Source organism: Callithrix jacchus, chromosome 9 (genome assembly GCF_049354715.1).
Source record: "Callithrix jacchus isolate 240 chromosome 9, calJac240_pri, whole genome shotgun sequence".
Classification (NCBI taxonomy): Eukaryota; Metazoa; Chordata; class Mammalia; order Primates; family Cebidae; genus Callithrix; species Callithrix jacchus.
Window position 1 is genome coordinate 2,464,520 of NC_133510.1, and position 24,825 is coordinate 2,489,344.

Genomic DNA, 24,825 nt, shown 5'->3' on the forward strand with positions numbered 1-24,825 from the left:
GGTTAGAACCCAAGCAGTGGCATCAGCTCCACACAGGGCTCCTCGTGCTTTAGCCCTGTGCAGAGCTCTGTGGCCTTTCCCCACAGATAGAGGAAGCCGGCTGGAGCTATGTTGGGGGCTGGACTGGCCAAGGTGGTTCCAAACTTGGGACTAAAAGGTAAGGGCACCTCCTCCCAGTCACCTCTTAAAGTTGCCCTTGGATGTGGGCATCGGTTCATTATGCCAGGGTCTGCTTCAACCACCCTGTTGTCTGGGTCCTCTACCCACAAGCTCACAGTTGCTGCCATGAGGGCAAACATGCCCATCTCAACATCTTTGAGCAGCTCTGGCAATTTAGAGCTCCAGTATATGTCCTTGCATAGGACAGACAGGGTGGGTTAGGGAGGGGGGAACAAGTCAAGAAATTACAAATTAAGTGCCTCTAACTCTGGCTTTTCTCCCCCTCAATTTTCCTGTCTCTTCCCCAAATTCCAATTCCCCTTCTCCTCTCCTCCATCACTGGTCAACTAGGACTCTACCCAAGAAGAGCTTTGAGCAGATCAGTGCCAATATAACCAAGTTTAATATCCAGGGCCTCGTCATCATTGGGGGCTTTGAGGTGGGTGCCCACCGCCATTCCTCCTCTCCCTCCCACCTCCTCTCCCTCCCCGGAATCCCGCCCATTTCCTCCGCTCCCTCCCACCTCCCCTCCTCCCAATCCCGCCCATTTCCTCCTCTCCCTCCCACCTCCTCCCCTACCCCCAATCCCGCCCATTTCCTCCTCTCCCTCCCACCTCCTGCCCTTCCCCCCAATCCCGCCCATTTCCTCCTCTCCCTCCCACCTCCTCCCCTCCCCTCAATCCCGCCCATTTTCTCCTCTCCCTCCCACCTCCTCCCCTACCCCCAATCCCGCCCATTTCCTCCTCTCTCCCCACCTCCTCCCCTCCCCCCAATCCCACCCATTTCCTCCTCTCCCCCCACCTCTTCCCCTTTCCTATCCCGCCCATTTCGTCCTCTCCCCCCACCTCCTCCCCTCCCCCAGTCCCGCCCATTTCTTCCTCTCCCCCCACCTCCTTCCCTCCCCCCAATCCCGCCCATTTCCTCCTCCCCTCCCACCTCCTCCCCTCCCCCCAATCCTGCCCATTTCCTCCTCCCCCTCCCACCTCCTCCCTCCCCCTAGTCCCACCCATTTCCTCCTCCCCTCCCACCTCCTCCCTCCGTCCAATCCTGCCCAATCCTGCCCTTGTGCTCTTTTCCTCCCAGGCGTACACCGGGGGTCTGGAGCTGATGGAGGGCCGGAAGCAGTTTGATGAGCTCTGCATCCCGTTTGTGGTCATTCCCGCTACAGTCTCCAACAACGTCCCTGGTTCAGACTTCAGCATCGGGGCCGACACGGCGCTCAATACTATCTGTACGGTGAGAGCCCACCGCCCCTTCCACCCCTGTTGGCGCTCAATACTATCTATCTGTACGGTGAGAGCCCGCCGCCCCTTCCATCCCTGTTGGCGCTCAATACTATCTGTACGGTGAGAGCCCACCGCCCCTTCCATCCCTTTTGGCGCTCAATACTATCTGTACGTGAGAGCCCGCCGCCCCTTCCATCCCTTTTGGCGCTCAATACTATCTGTACGGTGAGAGCCCACCGCCCCTTCCATCCCTTTTGGCGCTCAATACTATCTGTACGGTGAGAGCCCGCCGCCCCTTCCACCCCTGTTGGTGCTCAATACTATCTATCCGTACGGTGAGAGCCCACCGCCCCTTCCATCCCTTTTGGTGCTCAATACTATCTATCCGTACGGTGAGAGCCCGCCGCCCCTTCCATCCCTTTTGGCGCTCAATACTATCTATCCGTACGGTGAGAGCCCGCCGCCCCTTCCATCCCTGTTGGTGCTCAATACTATCTATCCGTACGGTGAGAGCCCACCGCCCCTTCCATCCCTTTTGGCGCTCAATACTATCTATCCGTACGGTGAGAGCCCGCCGCCCCTTCCATCCCTGTTGGTGCTCAATACTATCTGTACGGTGAGAGCCCGCCGCCCCTTCCATCCCTGTTGGCGCTCAATACTATCTGTACGGTGAGAGCCCACCGCCCCTTCCATCCCTTTTGGCGCTCAATACTATCTGTACGGTGAGAGCCCGCCGCCCCTTCCACCCCTGTTGGCGCTCAATACTATCTGTACGGTGAGAGCCCGCCGCCCCTTCCACCCCTGTTGGCGCTCAATACTATCTGTACGGTGAGAGCCCGCCGCCCCTTCCATCCCTTTTGGCGCTCAGTACTATCATCTGTACGGTGAGAGCCCACCGCCCCTTCCATCCCTGTTGGCGCTCAATACTATCTGTACGGTGAGAGCCCGCCGCCCCTTCCATCCCTGTTGGCGCTCAGTACTATCATCTGTACGGTGAGAGCCCGCCGCCCCTTCCATCCCTTTTGGCGCTCAGTACTATCATCTGTACGGTGAGAGCCCACCGCCCCTTCCATCCCTGTTGGCGCTCAATACTATCTGTACGGTGAGAGCCCGCCGCCCCTTCCATCCCTTTTGGCGCTCAATACTATCTGTACAGTGAGAGCCCGCCGCCCCTTCCACCCCTGTTGGCGCTCAATACTATCTATCTGTACGGTGAGAGCCCACCGCCCCTTCCATCCCTTTTGGCGCTCAATACTATCTGTACGGTGAGAGCCCGCCGCCCCTTCCACCCCTGTTGGTGCTCAATACTATCTGTACGGTGAGAGCCCGCCGCCCCTTCCATCCCTTTTGGCGCTCAATACTATCTGTACGGTGAGAGCCCGCCGCCCCTTCCATCCCTTTTGGCGCTCAATACTATCTGTACGGTGAGAGCCCGCCGCCCCTTCCACCCCTGTTGGTGCTCAATACTATCTGTACGGTGAGAGCCCGCCGCCCCTTCCATCCCTGTTGGCGCTCAGTACTATCATCTGTACGGTGAGAGCCCGCCGCCCCTTCCATCCCTTTTGGCGCTCAATACTATCTGTACAGTGAGAGCCCGCCGCCCCTTCCATCCCTTTTGGCGCTCAATACTATCTGTACGGTGAGAGCCCGCCGCCCCTTCCACCCCTGTTGGTGCTCAATACTATCTGTACGGTGAGAGCCCGCCGCCCCTTCCATCCCTTTTGGCGCTCAATACTATCTGTACGGTGAGAGCCCGCCGCCCCTTCCACCCCTGTTGGTGCTCAATACTATCTGTACGGTGAGAGCCCGCCGCCCCTTCCATCCCTTTTGGCGCTCAATACTATCTGTACGGTGAGAGCCCGCCGCCCCTTCCACCCCTGTTGGCGCTCAATACTATCTATCTGTACGGTGAGAGCCCACCGCCCCTTCCATCCCTTTTGGCGCTCAATACTATCTGTACGGTGAGAGCCCGCCGCCCCTTCCACCCCTGTTGGTGCTCAATACTATCTGTACGGTGAGAGCCCGCCGCCCCTTCCATCCCTTTTGGCGCTCAATACTATCTGTACGGTGAGAGCCCGCCGCCCCTTCCATCCCTTTTGGCGCTCAATACTATCTGTACGGTGAGAGCCCGCCGCCCCTTCCACCCCTGTTGGTGCTCAATACTATCTGTACGGTGAGAGCCCACCGCCCCTTCCATCCCTTTTGGCGCTCAATACTATCTGTACGGTGAGAGCCCGCCGCCCCTTCCATCCCTTTTGGCGCTCAATACTATCTGTACGGTGAGAGCCCGCCGCCCCTTCCATCCCTTTTGGCGCTCAATACTATCTGTACGGTGAGAGCCCGCCGCCCCTTCCACCCCTGTTGGTGCTCAATACTATCTATCTGTACGGTGAGAGCCCACCGCCCCTTCCATCCCTTTTGGCGCTCAATACTATCTATCTGTACGGTGAGAGCCCACCGCCCCTTCCATCCCTTTTGGCGCTCAATACTATCTGTAAGGTGAGAGCCCGCCGCCCCTTCCATCCCTTTTGGCGCTCAATACTATCTGTACGGTGAGAGCCCGCCGCCCCTTCCATCCCTTTTGGCGCTCAATACTATCTGTACGGTGAGAGCCCGCCGCCCCTTCCACCCCTGTTGGTGCTCAATACTATCTATCTGTACGGTGAGAGCCCACCGCCCCTTCCACCCCTGTTGGCGCTCAATACTATCTATCTGTACGGTGAGAGCCCGCCGCCCCTTCCACCCCTGTTGGTGCTCAATACTATCTGTACGGTGAGAGCCCGCCGCCCCTTCCATCCCTGTTGGTGCTCAATACTATCTGTACGGTGAGAGCCCGCCGCCCCTTCCACCCCTGTTGGTGCTCAATACTATCTGTACGGTGAGAGCCCGCCGCCCCTTCCATCCCTTTTGGCGCTCAGTACTATCATCTGTACGGTGAGAGCCCGCCGCCCCTTCCATCCCTTTTGGCGCTCAATACTATCTATCTGTACGGTGAGAGCCCACCGCCCCTTCCATCCCTTTTGGCGCTCAATACTATCTGTACGGTGAGAGCCCACCGCCCCTTCCATCCCTTTTGGCGCTCAATACTATCTGTACGGTGAGAGCCCGCCGCCCCTTCCATCCCTTTTGGCGCTCAATACTATCTGTACGGTGAGAGCCCACCGCCCCTTCCATCCCTTTTGGCGCTCAATACTATCTGTACGGTGAGAGCCCGCCGCCCCTTCCACCCCTGTTGGTGCTCAATACTATCTGTACGGTGAGAGCCCGCCGCCCCTTCCATCCCTTTTGGCGCTCAGTACTATCATCTGTACGGTGAGAGCCCGCCGCCCCTTCCATCCCTTTTGGCGCTCAATACTATCTATCTGTACGGTGAGAGCCCACCGCCCCTTCCATCCCTTTTGGCGCTCAATACTATCTGTACGGTGAGAGCCCGCCGCCCCTTCCATCCCTTTTGGCGCTCAATACTATCTGTACGGTGAGAGCCCACCGCCCCTTCCATCCCTTTTGGCGCTCAATACTATCTGTACGGTGAGAGCCCGCCGCCCCTTCCACCCCTGTTGGTGCTCAATACTATCTGTACGGTGAGAGCCCGCCGCCCCTTCCATCCCTTTTGGCGCTCAGTACTATCATCTGTACGGTGAGAGCCCGCCGCCCCTTCCATCCCTTTTGGCGCTCAATACTATCTATCTGTACGGTGAGAGCCCACCGCCCCTTCCATCCCTTTTGGCGCTCAATACTATCTGTACGGTGAGAGCCCGCCGCCCCTTCCATCCCTTTTGGCGCTCAATACTATCTGTACGGTGAGAGCCCGCCGCCCCTTCCACCCCTGTTGGCGCTCAATACTATCTGTACGGTGAGAGCCCGCCGCCCCTTCCACCCCTGTTGGTGCTCAATACTATCTGTACGGTGAGAGCCCGCCGCCCCTTCCATCCCTTTTGGCGCTCAATACTATCTATCTGTACGGTGAGAGCCCGCCGCCCCTTCCATCCCTTTTGGCGCTCAATACTATCTGTACGGTGAGAGCCCGCCGCCCCTTCCATCCCTTTTGGCGCTCAATACTATCTGTACGGTGAGAGCCCGCCGCCCCTTCCACCCCTGTTGGTGCTCAGTACTATCTGTACGGTGAGAGCCCACCGCCCCTTCCATCCCTTTTGGCGCTCAATACTATCTATCTGTACGGTGAGAGCCCACCGCCCCTTCCATCCCTTTTGGCGCTCAATACTATCTATCTGTACGGTGAGAGCCCGCCGCCCCTTCCATCCCTTTTGGCGCTCAATACTATCTGTACGGTGAGAGCCCGCCGCCCCTTCCACCCCTGTTGGTGCTCAGTACTATCTGTACGGTGAGAGCCCACCGCCCCTTCCATCCCTTTTGGCGCTCAATACTATCTGTACGGTGAGAGCCCACCGCCCCTTCCATCCCTTTTGGCGCTCAATACTATCTATCTGTACGGTGAGAGCCCGCCGCCCCTTCCATCCCTTTTGGCGCTCAGTACTATCTATCTGTACGGTGAGAGCCCACCGCCCCTTCCATCCCTTTTGGCGCTCAATACTATCTATCTGTACGGTGAGAGCCCACCGCCCCTTCCATCCCTTTTGGCGCTCAATACTATCTATCTGTACGGTGAGAGCCCGCCGCCCCTTCCACCCCTGTTGGCGCTCAATACTATCTATCTGTACGGTGAGAGCCCGCCGCCCCTTCCACCCCTGTTGGCGCTCAATACTATCTATCTGTACGGTGAGAGCCCACCGCCCCTTCCATCCCTTTTGGCGCTCAATACTATCTGTAAGGTGAGAGCCCGCCGCCCCTTCCATCCCTTTTGGCGCTCAATACTATCTATCTGTACGGTGAGAGCCCACCGCCCCTTCCATCCCTTTTGGCGCTCAATACTATTTATCTGTACGGTGAGAGCCCGCCGCCCCTTCCATCCCTTTTGGCGCTCAATACTATCTGTAAGGTGAGAGCCCGCCGCCCCTTCCATCCCTTTTGGCGCTCAATACTATCTATCTGTACGGTGAGAGCCCGCCGCCCCTTCCATCCCTTTTGGCGCTCAATACTATCTATCTGTACGGTGAGAGCCCACCGCCCCTTCCATCCCTTTTGGCGCTCAATACTATCTATCTGTACGGTGAGAGCCCACCGCCCCTTCCATCCCTTTTGGCGCTCAATACTATCTGTAAGGTGAGAGCCCGCCGCCCCTTCCATCCCTTTTGGCGCTCAATACTATCTATCTGTACGGTGAGAGCCCACCGCCCCTTCCATCCCTTTTGGCGCTCAATACTATCTATCTGTACGGTGAGAGCCCGCCGCCCCTTCCATCCCTTTTGGCGCTCAATACTATCTATCTGTACGGTGAGAGCCCACCGCCCCTTCCATCCCTTTTGGCGCTCAATACTATCTATCTGTACGGTGAGAGCCCACCGCCCCTTCCATCCCTTTTGGCGCTCAATACTATCTGTACGGTGAGAGCCCGCCGCCACTTCCATCCCTTCTGGCCAGGATTACAATCCTTAAACGGAGTGCGGTCCCAAAAAGCTAGCTACTTTTTATATTAAACCAGTGGGAATGTTTGAAAACGCTTCTTTGGCTGGGTGTGGTGGCTCACAATTGTAATCCCAGCACTTTGGGAGGCCGAGACAGGCGTGACTTGAGGTTAGGAATTCAAGACCAGCCTGGCCAACATGGTGAAATGTGTCTCTACTAAAAATACAAAAATTAGCTGGGTGTGGTGGTGGGTGCCTGTAATCCCAGTCCCTTGGGAGGCTGAGGCAGGAGAATTGCTTGAACCCGGGAGGCGGAGGTTGCGGTGAGCTGAGATCGTGCGACTGCACTCCAGCCTGGGTGACAGTGTTCATTTTCCTCACTTAGAAATGCACCAATACCCTGCATACCAAATGTTTTGTTTTGTTTTGTTTTTTCCTTCTGAGATTATACAGTCTAATTTTCTCAGCAGTAGAAAGGACAGATGCAGCCTTCTTCCCAGGAGAGAAATTCTGCAGTGTGGTTGGCAAATATGCCTGTTACCCTAAATGCAAGAATTTGATGAGCTCTAGGGGCCCTGTCAGCCTGGGGAGGATATAGTTCCAGAGTTTAATTAATGGCAGAGATTAAACAATGACAAGAATCAGACCCCTCATCATGTCTTTCTGACTGTAACCCATTGTCCTTGCAGACCTGTGACCGCATCAAGCAGTCAGCAGCTGGCACCAAGCGTCGGGTGTTTATCATCGAGACTATGGGTGGCTACTGTGGCTACCTGGCCACCATGGCTGGACTGGCAGCGGGGGCCGACGCTGCCTACATTTTTGAGGAGCCCTTCACCATTCGAGACCTGCAGGTAGCTGGCCACTCAGAGCCTGCTATTTATCTCTTCCCGGTCTCCAGACTATCTCCACAGTGATCTGAACTATGAGCTCTCAAGTGGAGGACAGAGCTGCTTGGTCTGTAGAATCCTGTGAAGACCAGAAGGAGTGCCATGCAGGCATTCTCTGGTGTCACCTCATATGTATGACCTCAGCTACTGTTGTTGGAATGGTGGCCTGCTCAAAAAGAGCTAAGCCCTTTATGGGCATTTTTGCATCGTAATAGACATGCAAAGAGGATACTATCTCCATATAACGCAGGAAGGTTTAGAGATGTTAAAAAACTTTTCTAAACTCCTAAGTGAGCAGATGGTTTACTGATTGAGGATGTCAGTGATCTTTCTACTTCCTCATGTCCCCCTTCAGATTTCCCTTGCTGTCATTCTACTTTTGAGACAGATACCCTTCGACCTCTAGGATAGGGCTCTAAACCCCTATATTTCACAGAGGGATTCTATGTTTCTTATTTGCTAGATCCCAGTTTGCTGGAGGAGAAAGAATCAGAAAGTGCAGGTTTAGCAGCAGAATGAGGGAACTCTGTAATCCAAGATCCCAGCCAACCCATACCACGAGTGGAGGGTGGGAGTCTGTCTCCTCTGGCTCAACTCAAAGCTCAAATGAAAGAACACATCCCGGACCGGGCACGGTGGCTCCTGCCTTTAATCCCAGCACTTTGGGAGGCCGAGGCAGGTGGATCATGAGGTCAAGAGATCGAGACTATCCTGGTCAACATGGTGAAACCCCATCTCTACTAAAAATACAAAAAATTAGCTGGGCATGGTGGCGCGTGCCTGTAATCCCAGCTACTCAGGAGGCTGAGGCAGGAGAATTGCCTGAACCCAGGAGGCGGAGGTTGTGGTGAGCGGAGATCGCGCCATTGCGCTCCAGCCTGGGTAACAAGAGCAAAACTCCGTCTCAAAAAAAAAAAAGAACACGTCCCTTCCAGATGAATCACTGCTTTGCAGACAAGCAACCCACTTGAAGACTGTACTGTGACCTCAAGTCAGCCCTCTGAGGGAAGGGGAACCTGAAAGGCTTGGAAAGGGAGGTTGGAGAAAGGGGCTGAACCTGACAGTTACTGCAGCTGTGTAATGCTCCCTCTTCCTGTTGTCTCATTTGGAGTCTTTGTTTCACTTTCAGTCCACAGTGAGCTTCTTAAAGGAATTAGGCACAGTTCAGGCCCAGGATTGTAAATAACTCTTCCATGTCTCTCTCTCTCCTCCCTGGCGAGGCCTGGTGTGGAAGAAGAGAGATTCATCCCCAACATCACTCACTCCCAGCTAGGCTTAGGATTTATTCTTTCTTTTTCAGGCAAATGTTGAACATCTGGTGCAAAAGATGAAAACAACTGTGAAAAGGGGCTTGGTGTTAAGGTACCTCATCCATGGTTTGTTCCTAAGTGAAGAAGGAAAACAAGCTTTGGCTCAAACCTATAGAATGGCCCTGGTTGGGACACCCTGAGGAATCTGTAGATATAAGGGGAGGGGGCCAGGCTATGCCTTGAACCCTGGGAGGAGCTAAAAAAAGAACAAAGGCAGAAAGGGGAGGTCGGGGAGGCAACCACAGTCATGGGCCTTCGGTTTCCACGTGGCAGGAATGAAAAGTGCAACGAGAACTATACCACGGACTTCATTTTCAACCTGTACTCCGAGGAGGGAAAGGGCATCTTCGACAGCAGGAAGAATGTGCTTGGTCACATGCAGCAGGTGGGAGAGACACCCCGGTCATGCCCTTCATCAGGCAGCCATACCTGCCAGCAGCCACTGAGGCTTCCACTGGCCTTTTCCAGTCTTCCGGAGGAGGCTGGCAGTGCCATCATAGAGCATGGGCCTGCAGTCTCTTACAGTCATGGAATCAAAGATACAGTCATCTGCATCCTGGAAATAACCTGAGAGATTATATGGGCCATCCTTTTCATTTAGGGCCGGGTTTTTCACCTTGGCAGCTTTGCCTTGTGGGGCTGGATGATAATTTGTCAGGGGTAGCTGTGTATGTAGGACATTGTGCATCCCTGGTCTCTGTCCACTAGATGCCAGCAGCACCTCCCTCTCACTTCCAGTTGCAACAAAAATGTCAGCAAACATTCCCACTTTCCTACCTGCTTCCTCTTAGTTCAAAGGAAATCTGTGTGGTGTTTTATATTCTGAGGTGCTACCAAGGGCAGCCAGATGGGGCCACAGAAAAACACTTTTATGTCATCAGTGACAGTGACCAGCAAAAGCTGCTGGGCTGAAAAGGGGCAGGCAACTGACCCATTGGCCAGTAAGACTGAAATGTGATTTGGCAGCTGTGGAGCTCAGAGGGGATTGTGGGGCCAGTCATTTCTCTAGTTACTCTTCTGTCTGGCAAATGGCCAATGTGCTGGGCCAGCTTGCCTTGGATCCTGGCGCTGCGTTGGGGCACCCTTTCACAGTTTGACTTCTGGGTTCCTGTTTTGGGCTGTAAACCTGAGGCCCATCTTTCCTCTTTCTCCGTGTGTCTAGATTATCTCTGCCACTTCAGTAGAGCCCTTCCCTCTGTAAGTTTTATGTTTCTTTCTCCAGGGTGGGAGCCCAACTCCATTTGATAGGAACTTTGCCACTAAGATGGGCGCCAAGGCTATGAACTGGATGTCTGGGAAAATCAAAGAGAGTTACCGGAACGGTAGGTGGAGGGGAGAGCGAGCGCCCTCCGTAGAGGCTGGTTTCCAGTATAGAAGCTGACTGACCGTTCCTTACTGCAGGGCGGATTTTTGCCAATACTCCGGACTCTGGCTGTGTTCTGGGGATGCGTAAGAGGGCTCTGCTCTTCCAACCAGTGACTGAGCTGAAGGACCAGACGGATTTCGAGTGAGTACATGTGCTTTCTGGAGTGGTTCTCTCCCTGGTGGTTTCACACTCCACTGTCCTCAACCTGCTCACTGTCTTTAATCCTATTTCTTAAGAAGTAATAGCTGTATTCTTACCCATCTCAGATCCGATGCATATGTCCTAAATCCAACGTGTTCTGTCTAACTTCTTCCTATAAAGGCTTTGGTACAAGTTGACTGGGGGCTAAAAGACTATCATCATCTACCTCATCCCTCTGTAGGCATCGAATCCCCAAGGAGCAGTGGTGGCTGAAACTGAGGCCCATCCTCAAAATCCTGGCCAAGTACGAGATTGACCTGGACACCTCAGACCACGCCCACCTGGAGCACATCAGTCGGAAGCGGTCCGGGGAAGCTGGCGTCTAAACCTCTCTGGAGTGAGGGGAACAGATTGTGGTCAGCTCACCCCCTGATAAGTCCACATCCTGTCAGTGTTTTAGCTGTTTTTTTTCATTAGGTTTCCTTTTACTCTGTACCTTGCAGCCACGATCAGCTCTGGCCAGGAGCTGGAAGAGGGGGCACTGGATGGAAGTTCCTTTTAGGTAGAATTTAACATGACTTCTACCCCAGCTTCATCTGTCACACAAGGCTGGGCACCTCTAGTGCTACTGCTAGATGTCACTTACTCAGTTAGAATTTTCCGAAAAATAAGCTTTATTTATTTCTTTGTGATAACAAAGAGTCCTGGTTCCTCTACTACTTTTACTACGGTGACAAATTGTAACTACACTAATAAATGCCAACTGGTCACTGTGCTTCTGCTTCTCCTATTATCTTCCCAAGTGGAATGTGATACTGTCGGCCCCGTGGGTCCGACACTCGCCTGATGAAGCAGTGAAGATGCTCAGGATATCGGGGGTGGAGGAAGGGATTAGCTCTAGTACACCACTTGCTGGCAGTGCAAAAAATTATCACTGCCAAACTCTAGAAACTCCTAAATAGTGACTGAGATGGTTTGTTGCTGCAGTCAGGGATTAAGGCAGCCATGTACTCTTTGCACAGTTCTTTAGTGGGAAGAAAAATGAACAATCAATATCAAACGCCGCAGTAGGCATTTCCTCACTGAATCCTCAAAATAGCTTCTGGAAGGCAATGGTGACAGCCTGACTTCAGAAAGGAGGACACTGGAGCTCAAGGTGATTGATTATATAATGTTTCCTTCGATATTATTCAAGTAGAACTCAGACACGGTTCTGACTTCAAACCTTATCCTCATTCCCCATGCCTCTGCGTCCTTATGCCACATCAGATCCCCAGAGCCGCAGGCCCATGAAGATGAAGTGAAGGGGAACTTCGGGCTTTCATTCAGAACGTTTTACATGCTAATTGCCATTGATTTATAGGATCTCTACTGTCTTTAATCTTAGAGCTGTTTCCTTGAGAAAATGAAGAGGGAAGGATAGCTGGGGGTAAAGCTAATCAGAGGGAATATGTCACTCTGTAAAGAGTAAAAAATTGAGAACAATGGTACTCTGGAAAAATAAAGGCATAGAGAAGACCACTTAAAAACAGAAAACCAGCCGGATGCGGTGGCTCCTGCCTGCAACCCCAAGGCTTTGGAAGGCCGAGGCAGGTGGATCATGAGGTCGGGAGATTGAGACCATCCTGGCTAACACAGTGAAACCCTACTGTACTAAAAATACAAAAAAAAAAAAAATTAGCTGGGCATGGTGGCACGTGCCTCTAGTCCCAGCTACTTGGGAGGCTGAGGCAGGAGAATTGCTTGAACCCAGGAGGCAGAACTGCACTCCAGCCTGGGCGACAGTGACGCTGTCTCAAAACAAAAACCAGTGATGGTGCATGCTCTTTCCCCAGAGCTAAAAAGCTAAGTGAAACTGTGTTTGAACTCTTAAGTGCAGGCGAAGCAGAATTTATTAGCCACCAACCACGAGTGATTAGGAAATAACTGAGAAACAGGTAATATTTTTTCCCACATAGCCAAACTTTTTTTCCAGAATATTAAGTATCCATGATGAGAAATAGCATATAAAGCAGTTTATAAATCTAGCAATATTAGGATCACCTGGCACCTTTGAACATACTCATGCCCAGGTCTATTTTATTTATTTATTTTTTTGTAGAGATGGGGACTTCAACTCCTGGTCTAAAACGATCCTTTCACCTCAGCCTCCTAAAGTGTTAGGATTGCAGGCATGAGCCACTGCACCCAACCCTACCTACCAGGTCTGCTTTGGACCAATTAAATCAATCTTGGGGGTGGAGCCTTGCTTCAGTATTTTTAAAATGTTTCCTAGGTGGTTTCAATAACTAGGCTTGAGAACTACTGACTAAAACAGTGGGATCTCATTCCTGGCTACATTTGAAGCACTCAACCCCCAGCCCTACCCCAGAAAATTCCAAAGAATTGGTATGAGGTGAAATCTTGGCACCAGTGTTTTTAAAAAGCTTCCTTGGTCATTGTATGTGCAGCCAGGGTTGAGAACTTACAACAGTAATTCCAGCTTTGTGGTGGGAGAGGCATAAAGGAAGGGGAAGCTCTTCAGATACTCTGCCCAAGCCCTCCTGTTCACTCCAACAAGGCTCAGATCACTGCTCCTAACGGGAAAGGTTGGGATGCAACGTTCTATTGAAGACACAGGAAGTAAATGAGCTTTTTTTCTAAGGGAGGTTGGAGAAAAGTAGAAATTGCCAAACTTGCTTTTAGAACTATTTATTTATTCTTCATTTTTTAAATGGTGTCTTTTAAACACCAGCAGTAAAAGGACAAAAGCGGACATCTGTTTTCCAATTAGCTGTGTCAGTAGATTCCATTCATTGCAGTTCCCAATCAACTTAAAAAAAAAGTTTTCAAATTTGCATACACGTCATCTGAAATCAGTAACAACTTGATCTAGTTTAGCAACATGAAATGAAAGCATATTGTTCACTAAAGCAGATCTCTTTTGGGTAGATGGACCATCACAAAAGCAGCTCTTCTATGCTTTCTCCAACCCCATCCCAACTCTACCCTCCCACCAATGTGTTGTATAAATCAGTAAAAAGCAACGTTTCCGGAACAACTGAAAGAAAAGTTACTCCAAACTGTAAGCAGACTGAACTTTCCACTGGGAATGAAGACCCACGGGAAAAGGCAGCCCAGCCTGAAGGTCCTCCCTGCTGGAACCAACACCGCAGGTGCAGGAGCTGCCTGCGAAGCCCATTAGAACAGACTGGCTCTCAGGGAGAGAAAGAGCTGCATTCGAAGGTCAGTTCCGAGGACTTCAGTTCTTAGGACTGCACAGAACCTGCTTTCTCTTCTATAAGGAAAGCAGCAAGATAATCTCTGAAATAGTAGTAATACAGCTATGTATGTTATTTCAGAGCTACTGTGGCTCTTGGGCACAACCATGAGAAAGACGCAAAGACTGCTGTCTCCTCTGATGAGGGGAGAGGTCCAGTCCCTTCCGAATGCCCAAGGACATGGCACACGGGGGATGTCATCCAGCCCAGTTCTGAATCTGCACCATTTGAGGTTACAGTATCCTCATCTTTGGGATGCAACTGTGTTAGCTGAAATTGTGATTTTTCTTAAACTTCTTCACAGATTTTTTTTTTGAGATAGAGTTTCGCTCTTGTTGCCCAGGCTAGAGTGCAATCTGCCTCCTGGGTTCAGGTGATTCTCCGGTCTCAGCCTCCCGAGTAGGTGGGATTACGGGTGCCTGTCACCACACCCAGCTAGTTTTTGTATTTTTAGTAGAGATGGGGTTTCATCGTATTGGTCAGGCTGGTCTGAAACTCCTGACCTCAGGTGATCTGCCCGCCTCAGCCTCCCAAAGCGCTGGGATGGATTACAGGCATGAGCCACTGCACCCGATCTAAAACGCTTTCTAGAGGGGATTCTTCTGGACCATTAAGCACGTCCCCAAAGGAAAACCACACACACGTTCATTAAGTACTTTCCATCTTTGTAGAGAAATTTAGCTGCACTGCTGACTCCTTTCCTAAGGGAAGGGTTGCGGGAGACCCTCTTCTTTTGCAGAGGGCAATATAAAAAGCCAAGTAAGCAACAGAAGAAAATAAAAGTAAGGGATTTTTTTTTCTTTGGCTGTTTGGTCTGGGGAGGGAGGTGGTATGGAGGTTACGATTGTGACATGCTGCTTCAAAATCTATAAACCACACAACAGGAACACTTCTGTGACAAAGTGTACCGCAGGTACAACCTCACCCAGAGCTGCCTGCGTGCCGGTGCCAACACCTTCTCTGGGCTATTCTAAAAGTAACAGGTATTCCTTCAAGGAAGCTGGCAGTGGAAGGCCCTTCACTGCATCCGGCAGATACTGGAGTCCCAGGCTATGGCGCACAGCATAGCGAGCGAGTGTTTTTAGGGTTCCTGGAGCTGAGCACAGAACAGTCAGTTTTTCACACAGCTGCTGATCTCTGGCCACCTCCCGTGGCATGCTACCATTTTTCCTCAATTCAAAATGGCCAACAGCTCTGTGGAGAAGCTCAAAGCAAGAGTCCTCTTTCTCTGTTCCAAGTCCCCTGACTAGCAGAGCCACCAGGCGGGAGATGGGTGTCTGGCCTATGAGGTTGATGACTCTGACCTCCGCGCCATAATCCAGAAGGATGCTGACACTCTCAAGATTTCCCTTCATGGCAGCCCAGCTGAGCGGTGTATCATTGTTGTAATCCAGGGCATTGACAGAAGCCCCACTCTCTAGGAGAGCCCGCACACACTCAGCATTGTTCTTAAAGGCTGCCCAGTGAAGTGGGGTATCTCTGTTGCCATCCAAAGCATTGGGGTTTGCACCATACTCCAGCAGGACCTCCACACAAGCCTCGTCTTTCTCTGCTGCATAGTGGAGGGCTGTTCGGTTATACCCATCCAGGGCGTTCACCTGTAAAAAGGGAGGAACTATCACAGCAGACAGACTACTGCAAGGAAGACGGGACGGCAGCAAAGAAACTGGCATGGTTACCCGCTACCTTTGCTATGCAGGGCTCTGAACAGGAGGGCCAGCAAGCGACTCCCAGGGAGTCACAGTGATAAAGATGAAAATGCAGGAGCAGAAAGGAAAAGATCTGTCCTCAAACAGTCAACACTGTTATGTGCATTGACCAGCTGGGCTGTATTACTTAGGTTTCTGCTGCAACGTTCATTTCTCTATTCATTAGAGTAAGGGGTAAGGCAGGACTCAGTCTCAGTCCTTGAAACCGCTCTGAAAGACATTTACTGGAAAGCTGCTTGACAGCACAGAGTTTGGGATTCTTTTACTTCTCTTACCCTTTCTGTACCTGGGGCTAATGTCGCAACCAGACTGAAATTCACAGCCTTTGCTATGTTCTTTAACAATACAGAGAAGTGTGAAATGTTAGAATATGAGTCAGACCTTTGCAAAAATATGCTGTGGATTCACAAGAGAACCCAAATGAAAGCATGTGATGGGAAAAGCACAAATCTTCCGGTGCTGGAAAAGTAGCTGGCTTGCTGACAGCATCACCTGTAATTTTTTATTCAAATTTCTGAATAGCATATTCCCTTATTAATGCAATTTAGAAAAAACCCTGAAACATTTAAGTAAGCTCAAGCTTTTTATCTTAAGTACTACTTCTTAAGTACTCTAGGTACTTTTAGGGGTACTTTAGATTTAATCAGAGTTGAGGGATCTCTGTATTTACATCTCCTGGACAGACAGTAGGCAATGAGAAGATTAAATGGAAATAAAAACAAGCCAGACAAGGGAAGCTTCTGGAAGTGATGGCCAGCGACAGCTTAAGAAAAGAAAGAAAGGCAGAGCGTGAGTACCATAAGATGGGAGCAAGTGGGGGGCAGGGACAGAAAGGCAAAGGAATGAAACCCTTAGATCATTGTATATATTTACCGTTACATTTTCCTTAATACTGACTATGCCAACATTACCTTGAGTTAAAAGTTCAGACTGGAGGAGGGAAGAGATGGAGGAGTGATGGGGAGAAACCCTAAGCAAGCATGAAGCTCACATTTCAGTGAATCATTAATGTGGATGTGTTAGAAGCATTACCTCGGCTCCTTTTTCCAGAAGTAACTCCACGCAGTCAGCATCTGACACCATACAGGCACAGTGCAAGGGCTTCAGAGTGCCATGGGTGCAGTTCACATCTGCTCCCTGTGGGCAGCAGAAAACCGGTCAGTGTGCTCAGCTCCAGCTTGCCCAGCAGGACAGGATTCAGAACAGAGCCCCGGGGACAGAGCTCTAACTCTGACTGTTTTATAGATGCACTGCTAGTCCCCCGTTTCCTTTTCTATTAATTACACAATATAGTGCCAATGTCCAAAGCAAAGGGGCACACTGAAGATGAAGGAAAGCGGCTGTAATTCCTTATATCAAGTTACTAAGTTTCTCCACAAGGTGGTCTGCCGGATGGTCACCGGGACGTCACTGAAGGCATGATCTTACGTGTCAAAGCGCTGGAAACCTTATCATCAGGTAGGAGAGCTGGACCAACAATCCAGCTTGTTCTGAAAAACTAGGACACTAGAAAAAACTAGAAAAAAAAATTCTATGGCCACCATGTTCTGAAAAAGTAGGAAAGTGAGTCTCTCGGACAGCGGCAAGAACCGGCAAGCCCTTTTGACCATTCAGCAAATGACCAACACTAAGTGGCACCATCTTAACACATTTTTCCTTGTTTATAAACATCTTCAAAGCAGCCTCTTAGGGTCGGCATTCTTTACCACCTAGCTTTTGCTGGTGCTTCTATTGAAAATCAAAGGAGAGGGTGGACGCGGTGGCTCACACCTATAATCCCAGCACTCTGAGAGGCTGAGGCGGGCAGGTCACCTGAGGTCAGGAGTTTGAGACCATCCTGGCCAACATGGTGAAACCCCGCCTCTACTAAAAATACAAAAATTAGACTGGCATGCTGGCTGGTGCCTGTAATCCCAGCTACTCAGGAGGCTGAAGCATGAGAATCGCTTGAACCCGGGAGGCGGAGGTTGCAGTGAGCCGAGATCGCACCATTGCACTCCAGCCTGAGCAACAAGAGCGAAACTCCGTCTCAAAAAAAAAATCAAAGGAGATGGAGATACCAGTCAGACCGAAGTCACTGAATGACTCAGCAGCAGAGCCAGAATTAGAATGTGACAAAGTTTCTACCATGGAGTCTTCCGACGCCACTTTTGCTGAGAATAAGCTAACCCTGCATGACTCTTCCTTCTCCAGTCGTGCCCAGTAACGCTGAGGCAGCTCTAGAGATCCGGGCTGTAAATGAGGAGCTAAAAAGTCTTAAAGAATGCATAGAAGTAACCATCTGGATGCATCTTCTGGTGATCAAAAAATTACTGTTAACTTCTCTTCAACAAGACAAAGGCATAGAAGAGGATGGTAAAGACCTAGGGTACCAGTCACGTAACAATTATTGCAGAGTGGTGATTAAATATCAGCTAATTAAGGTATTTTCTTAAACCATAATTACCATGCATTTTAGGGGTTGATATCCTCTACAGAACCAGAAGTGGTAGCTGCTTTTAACATAGAACGTAAGTAAAAAAAATCTCTCCATTGTAATTATTATAACTCAGGTATGAAGAAAGGGACACAAGGATTTAAAAACCACCTGTGTCCAGGCACGGTGGATCATCTGAGCTTAGGAATTCAAGACCAGCCTGGGCAATATGGTGAAACCCTGTCTTTACAAAAAATTTTAAAAATATATAGCTGGACATGGTGGCATGTGCCTGTAGTCCCAGCTACTTGAGGGGGCTGAGGTGAAAGGATCGCTTGAGCCTGGGAGGTCAAGGCTGTGATGAGCCAGGTTCGCGCCACTGCACTGCAGCCTGGACAAAAGCGAAGCCCTGGCTCAAAAAATAAACATGAAAACCACCTCTGCTTTGCCCACCTCCTCCGTCAGTAAAACAGACTTGGAGTTCAATGGATTACATATGCATTATATTTAGATATTTTACAAAGAACATGAGACTAGGGTTATTGAGAACATATTCCATGAAGAAAAATGTCAGATACACAAAGTAAAAGGGAGAAGGGAAGCAAAGCAAACATGGGGAAATGGATTTCAATGATCAAGTTAATGATTTAACAAGATGTAAAAACTCCTTGTGATCTTGAGCTGAGTGAATGAGGATTTACATGAGGGTTTACAGAGCGTTCCCACTTCACATCGCAAAGCACTCTCCTGTCAATACCAGCACACTCACCCCTCTGATGAGGTCCTCTACGTTATCATGTGGGAAGGAACGGATGGCAGCAATTGTTCGGATTAAGCGCTCCGAAAGAGAGTATTTGCTCTGAATGCTCTGCATAATATACCACATACTGGAACTCATCAAGGTTCAGGTGTTCACATGCTCCAAACTGCTGAAACAAAGAAGCTTTAGGCCTATACGGTATCACTGAGCACGCCTGTCTCTAGGGTTAGGTGTTTCTCTGAGGCCTTCCCAATACTAAAAGCAGATTTCAAGGAGTGATTAACACTATTTTCATAACCATAAGGAACTGAATTATAACAGGTGCCGAGGGAGTTGGAAAAACCTGGACACAGACGTTTTACTCCAGTCCAGCACAAGATTTCCCTAAGAGGTACTAAGACCCCTGTGGAGCTCTGCGTGGTTTACAGACAAGACTGGGCAAGGAATAGGATTTTTGAAAGGCTGAAGAGGTCACAAAACATGATTTTTCTTCTTTGAATCTTTGTGGTTTTTATGATCAGCACCACCATTAAGTTATTTATAACACTGGCCTTGCAATATAGTCATGTACATATTGTTTCTCTGCCTAAACTGTAATCAACTGGAAGGCAAGGGCTTTGTCTTCTGCTTTTCCACCCATGGAAGGCCAGCCACAGAATCTCGCAAAAGGCAGGTATTAACAAATATTGGTTGGGTGACTGACTGAACAGTATAGAAGTGATTGTTACCTGTGACAAGAGAGGAAGAAGGCTATGGAGCAAATAGATCTTTTTTTTTTTTTTGAGACAGTTTGGCTCTTGTTACCCAGGCTGGAGTGCAATGGCGCGATCTCAGCTCACCGCAACCTCTGCCTCCTGGGTTCAAGCAATTATCCTGCCTCAGCCTCCTGAGTAGCTGGGACTACAGGCTTGCACCACCACGCCCAGCTAAGTTTTGTATTTTTAGTAGAGACGGGGTTTCACCATGTTGACCAGGATGGTCTCGATCTCTTGACCTCGTGATCCACCCGCCTCGGCCTCCCAAAGTGCTGGGATTACAGGCGTGAGCCACTGCGCCCAGCCCAGATCTATCTTAATAATGAAAAGGCATCTGAAATATTTTCAAGTGTCTTCAGCAGAGGGAGAAAAAGGAAATATTTGAGGTAATATTCTAAAGTAAGAAAGGAAAGCAAATGTATAACTACTTTAGAGTCATCTACATGAAACTAGGAGAAAATTAAAGTCCATAGATCACCTGCGATCAGGAGTTCGAGACCAGCCTGACCAACATGGTGAAAGCCCATCTGTACTAAAACTACAAAAAAATTAGCTGGGCCTGGTGTCGTCCACCTATAATTTCAGCTGCTCAGGGGCTGAGGCAGGAGAATTGCTTGAACCGGGAGGCAGAAGTTGCAGTGAGCTGAGATTGCACCACTGCACTCCAGCCTTGGCAACAGAGTGAGACTCCATCTCAAAAATAAATGAGTTAAATTTTTTTTTCCAAGGTGGAGTCTTCCTCTATCACCCAGGCTGAAGTGCAGTGGCACGATTGGCTCACTGCAACCACCACCTCCCAGGTTCTAGCAATTCTGCTGCCTCAGTCTCCTAAGTAACTGGGATTTCAGGTGCCCACCACCACACTCAGCTAATTTTTTGTATTTTTAGTAGAGAAAGGGTTTCACCATGTTGGCCGGGCTGGTCTTGAACTCCTGACCTTGTGATCCACCCACCTCGGCCTCCCAAAGTGCTGGGATTACAGGTATGAGCCACCACTTCCTGTCTTTAACTCGTTTTAAAATCTGCATATTTTTCTAAAACTGTGAGCCACCATGCCCAGCCAAAATTTTTAATAATTAGTTATTCGTGACAACTGAGAAACAGACTTGGTGAAATACATGTTGAAACCACAATAGGACAGTTCTAGGGCAGAAGAAGAAAATAATGCTTCAGTTCAATTTAAAAGGTCTGGCTGTATAAGAGACAAGAGTTAGGGACCATTTAAAATTACAGCCAGTAAGGTAGAGCATTTCTATGAAACAACACATATCAAAAACTATAGAGAAAACATAATACACAGTATCAGCTCTCTAGATGCAAGTGCTTAGAAATCTCTGTCCTTATTATAAGCTCCTTGGAAATAATGATACTTACTTTTTCAACAGTACCTGACACATGGTAGGTTCTAAATATCTGTTGAACCAATGTAAAGTTTATTACTTGAGATCCTAAGAAATTCAAGACTTGAAGTAAATAAGCACATTATGCATACGAAATTATTTTGGTCATTTAATAATACATAATTTTTTGGCAGGGCGCGGTGGCTCATGCCTGTAATGCTGGCACTTTGGGAGGCCAAGGTGGGTGGATCACCTGAGGTCAGCAGTTTGAGACTAGCCTGACCAACATGGTAAAACCCCATCTCTACTAAAAATAAAAAAAATTAGCCGGGTGTGGTGCACCTGTAGTCCCAGCCACTTGCAAGGCTGAGGCAGGAGAATTGCTTGAACCTGGGAGGCAGTGGTTGCAGTGAGCAGAGATCTTGCCACTGCACTCAGTTGAGGCAAAAGAGAAAGACTCCATCTCAAAATAGTAACATATCATTTTTTGCATCTTTTTTTTAGAGTCTCACTCTGTCACGCAGTCTGGGGTGCAGTGGTGCAATCTTGGCTCACTGCAACCTCCACCTACCTGGCTCAAGTGATTCTCATGATTCAGCCTCCTGAGTAGCTGGGATTTACAGGTGTGCACCACCACGCCTGGCTAATTTTCGCATTTTTAGTAGAGACAGGGTTTCACCACGTTGGCCAGGCTGGTCTCAAACTCCTGACTTCAGGTGATCACCCGCCTCGGCTTCCCAAAGTGCTGGGATTACAGATGTGAGCCACCGCGCCTGGCCAATTTATTTTTGCTTTTTGTGATGGAGTATCCCTTTATGTATTATATACTATAAATTCGGATAGTTTCTATTTTGTGAATCAGCAGCCATTTATATTAGATGTAAATTCTATTAATCAATAGAATACAAGTTAAAAATATACACATCGATAATTCAAATTGTGTACTTTTCTTCCCTGTTATGCATGAATAAGCTCACAAACTTGTTTATATGTCTATGACATTTTCTAGATAGTTTAGATTTGGCATATGTGAGACAAGGGTCTGTATCTTATAATTTTTTTGTTTCGAGGAAAAAGGAATAAAAAAGACAGAGGTGCATTAGAGTTGGAATTCCAAGAATGGGAGCGGAGACACAGCATCTAAAGCAGTGGGCTTGGACCAAAGTGGTTGTGTTGCCTATAATCCCAGCACTTTGGGAGGCCAAGGCAGGAGGAGCTCTTGAACCTGTAAGTTCAGAACCAGCCTGGGCAACATGGTGAGGCGACGCCCACACCTAACCGTCTGTACAAAAAAAAAAATCAAAAATTAAAATAAATAAAGTGGTTTCATTAACCATTTCTGGGCCACGATAATCTGATGTAACTAAACACTGCGGTCTGATTTGGGGGCGCTCTTGGATTCCGGGCTAAGAACTCCTAAGAGTATGGTCAGTGGTCTGCTGCTGCCTGAAAGCTTCCGGTAAAGGAGTGAAACTTCAGGGCAAATTAACCGCATTCACTGTCAGGAACGGTCGGAAATCTAAACTCGATATCACCAGAGAGCAGCCGGTGTACGGTTTGGCCCCCACTTGTCAGCTCTGCTAGAGCTGAAAGCCCCGTCTCCCTCGTTTTCCTTTGCTATGGGATCCAGAGAAAACACCAAAGGGCATTTATTGCGAAGCTTAAAAAAAAAAAAAAAAAAGACTCAGCAACTGTAATGCGAGCGAGGCCTCGGCCTCCCCGCCCCCTCCCGCCCCGGGAGAACTGGCTGAGCCTGCAGCGCCCCTAATCCCACCGCACCTGCTGCGGAGGGCTCGCGGCAGCTGTCTCGCTGAGGTTAGGGGCGCGGGCACGAATGCGAGGACGTGCGGTTTCAACGCACAGGCTCCCAACAGATCGCAGCACTCCGGCAGGTCTGCTGCGGAAACAGAATCACGCAATTTGTGTTGGGGGGGCCTCAAAAGGGGAACGGTTCCCTCCTGGATCTGCCTCCTAAGGCCCGGAACGAAGGCTCAGCCTCGAGAGCTAGAGCGCTTCGACCTGGGGGTGGAGGAGCGTTACTGGGCGTGATACCCGGGCTGGGAAACCGGGCTGTAGACCTTCCCGCACCAAGAACCCCACTCACCGAATTGCAAGGCTGAGCGGGGTGTGGGAAGCCGCTGTCAAGGCGTGACCCGGAAGCAGAACCCCTCGGCGGCAAGCCCCGGGACGAGAAGACCAGCTAAGATAGGCGCCTGCGCACTGGCGAGCGTTCGTCAGGGGGGCGCGCCTGCGCAGACTCGTGCAGCAGCTTGCGTCCTCCCGAGGCCTAGTTAAGGGCTTACCGGCTCCTTTGGCGCAGAGGTTTTGAGCGCAGGCGCAATGCAACGTTCTCGGTCCTGGCGGCGGGGCTCGGGTCTTGGTCCTGCAGTGGCGGAAAATGATAAGGAACTATGGCTGTTGAGCCGATTCCATATGGTTGCACCTGGGTGGACCAGGCCAGCAGTGGGTCCATCTACAATCGCTCAATTGCTTAGGAGACTAAACTCTTAATAAGAAGTGTCTTTGGCAAATAAAAACACTTCCGGCATTATTGACATGGTGGAATAAATCTACGCTCCCCGGAACCGTTCTGTCCCTTGTCCATCCTCCTTCAAGTAAACCATATCAAAGACAAATTCAACCACCCAAGAAGTCTGGCATTCCAGATGGGGCGGAATAAAGCGCCTTTATTTATAACTATTATTAGGGTTCGAGCAAAGAAACGATGACATGTCTGAGTGACCTTCTGTGCAAAGCACGAGCTCCCGGTGCTGGTGCATGGGAGGAGTGAAGCCGCCCATTCAGGCGGCCAGGAGTGTGGTCTTCCCGGCAGCCTCGCACCTACTCGCCAAAGCTTGTACCAAATCTAACAATTAGAGATTCGGCCGGGCGCGGCGGCTCACGCCAGTAATCCCAGCACTTTGGGAGGCCGAGGCGGCCGGATCACCCCTGACACTGGGAGTTCGAGACCAGCCTGATCAATGTGGAGAAACCCCGAGAAAACAAAAAACAAAACAAAATTAGCCGGGCATGGTGGCGCATGCCCTGTAATCCCAGCTACTCGGGAGGCTGAGGCAGCAGAATCGCTTAAACTCGGGAGGCAGAGGTTACAGTGAGCTGTGACTGCGCCATTGCATTACAGCCTGGGCGACAAGAGCGAAACTCCATCTCAAAAAAGACAAAAAAAAAAAAAAAAAAAAAAGAGAGAGAAATGTAAGCAGGCCCAGACAGTTTGTGTCCTTCAGGGAAAAGATGGTGAACTGAAACCTCCTGACCTTTTGCCATGTAGCAATATGCCCTCCGCATCCTGCCACTGCACCATGGGGAAATTGTCCGTTTTTTCAAAAGAAGCTGAAATCCAGATTTTTTAAAACAGTGAATTCTTCCAAGTTGCAAATGTTGGCAATTATTTTTTATGTTTGAGATGTAGTTTTGCTCTTGTCACCCAGGCTGGAGTGCGATGGCATGATCTCAGCGTGATCTCAGCTCGCTGCAACTTTGGCCTTCCAGGTTCAAGCACTTCTCCTGCCTCGGCCTCCTGAGTAGCTGGGACTACAGGCATCTGCCACCACACCTGGCTATTTTATTTTTTTATTTTTAGTAGAGAAGGGGTTTCACCATGTTGGCCAGGCTGGTCTCAAACTGACCTCAGGTGATCCTGTCTCCTCAGACTTCCAAAGTGCTGGGCTTACAGGCATAAGTCACCATGCTGGGCCACATCTTTCAAATGTCCTGGTTGGAAAATGCTGAAATAGATAAATTCTGGGAAACCACCAGCATCTTAAATGTAAGAATGAGTGAAGTCTCCCAGGGAGTGATAAAATAGGCTCTCAATACAGGTTATTTTATTTATTTATTGAAAAACCAAATAGACTTTTATTTTACAAGGCATGCAACTCAGTATATGCAGAAAAGTACTCTATGTCACACGCATGATCAATATCTTTTCATTTCCATGTGGCATGGCATTGAAAACCTAGCACATCACTGAGCAAAAAAAAATCACATAA

The 24,825-nt window shown here is 49.8% G+C and overlaps 2 protein-coding genes across 24 annotated transcripts in view; one reads left to right on the forward strand and one right to left on the reverse strand.

The window, feature by feature from the left end:
• The window catches only part of PFKM (phosphofructokinase, muscle), a 52,115-nt gene extending 40,765 nt beyond the window's left edge, over positions 1–11,350 (forward strand). For all 17 annotated transcript variants that reach the window (XM_078338192.1, XM_078338197.1, XM_078338207.1 and 14 more), the window contains 9 exons: positions 87–157; positions 511–598; positions 1,243–1,395; positions 7,558–7,722; positions 9,059–9,120; positions 9,342–9,453; positions 10,291–10,390; positions 10,470–10,575; positions 10,817–11,350. In XM_078338192.1, the coding sequence (XP_078194318.1) occupies positions 87–157; positions 511–598; positions 1,243–1,395; positions 7,558–7,722; positions 9,059–9,120; positions 9,342–9,453; positions 10,291–10,390; positions 10,470–10,575; positions 10,817–10,961 (1,002 nt within the window). In that variant the 3' untranslated portion in view covers positions 10,962–11,350. The remainder of the gene's footprint in view (positions 1–86; positions 158–510; positions 599–1,242; positions 1,396–7,557; positions 7,723–9,058; positions 9,121–9,341; positions 9,454–10,290; positions 10,391–10,469; positions 10,576–10,816) is intronic.
• A 1,900-nt stretch (positions 11,351–13,250) lies between these two features.
• Positions 13,251–22,982, reverse strand: ASB8 (ankyrin repeat and SOCS box containing 8). 7 transcript variants are annotated; one of them, XM_017975788.4, is made up of 5 exons: positions 22,920–22,982; positions 22,595–22,709; positions 18,730–18,886; positions 16,577–16,681; positions 13,251–15,433 (listed from the first exon to the last, which is right to left on the reverse strand). In XM_017975788.4, the coding sequence occupies exons 3-5, from the start codon at positions 18,856–18,858 to the stop codon at positions 14,801–14,803; spliced, it is 867 nt and encodes a 288-aa protein (XP_017831277.1). In that variant the 5' UTR covers positions 18,859–18,886; positions 22,595–22,709; positions 22,920–22,982; the 3' UTR covers positions 13,251–14,800. The 7 variants fall into 7 exon arrangements, with proteins under 7 accessions (XP_017831277.1, XP_009001471.1, XP_009001470.1 ...); XM_009003223.5 differs by having other exon boundaries at positions 22,595–22,712; XM_009003222.6 differs by lacking the exon at positions 22,595–22,709.
• Positions 22,983–24,825: the final 1,843 nt, after the last annotated feature.

What these genes read in the sequence shown, in the direction of transcription:
- ASB8 (XM_009003222.6), bottom strand. Translation starts at nt 18,858, where the DNA reads ATGAGTTCCAGTATGTGGTATATTATGCAGAGCATTCAGAGCAAATAC. An exon ending in TAGAGGACCTCATCAGAGGG is followed by an intron (nt 16,682 to 18,729) that starts GTGAGTGTGCTG and finishes TGCTGCCCACAG; the next exon opens with GGAGCAGATGTGAACTGCAC. An exon ending in TTCTGGAAAAAGGAGCCGAG is followed by an intron (nt 15,434 to 16,576) that starts GTAATGCTTCTA and finishes CCCTTTTTACAG; the next exon opens with GTGAACGCCCTGGATGGGTA.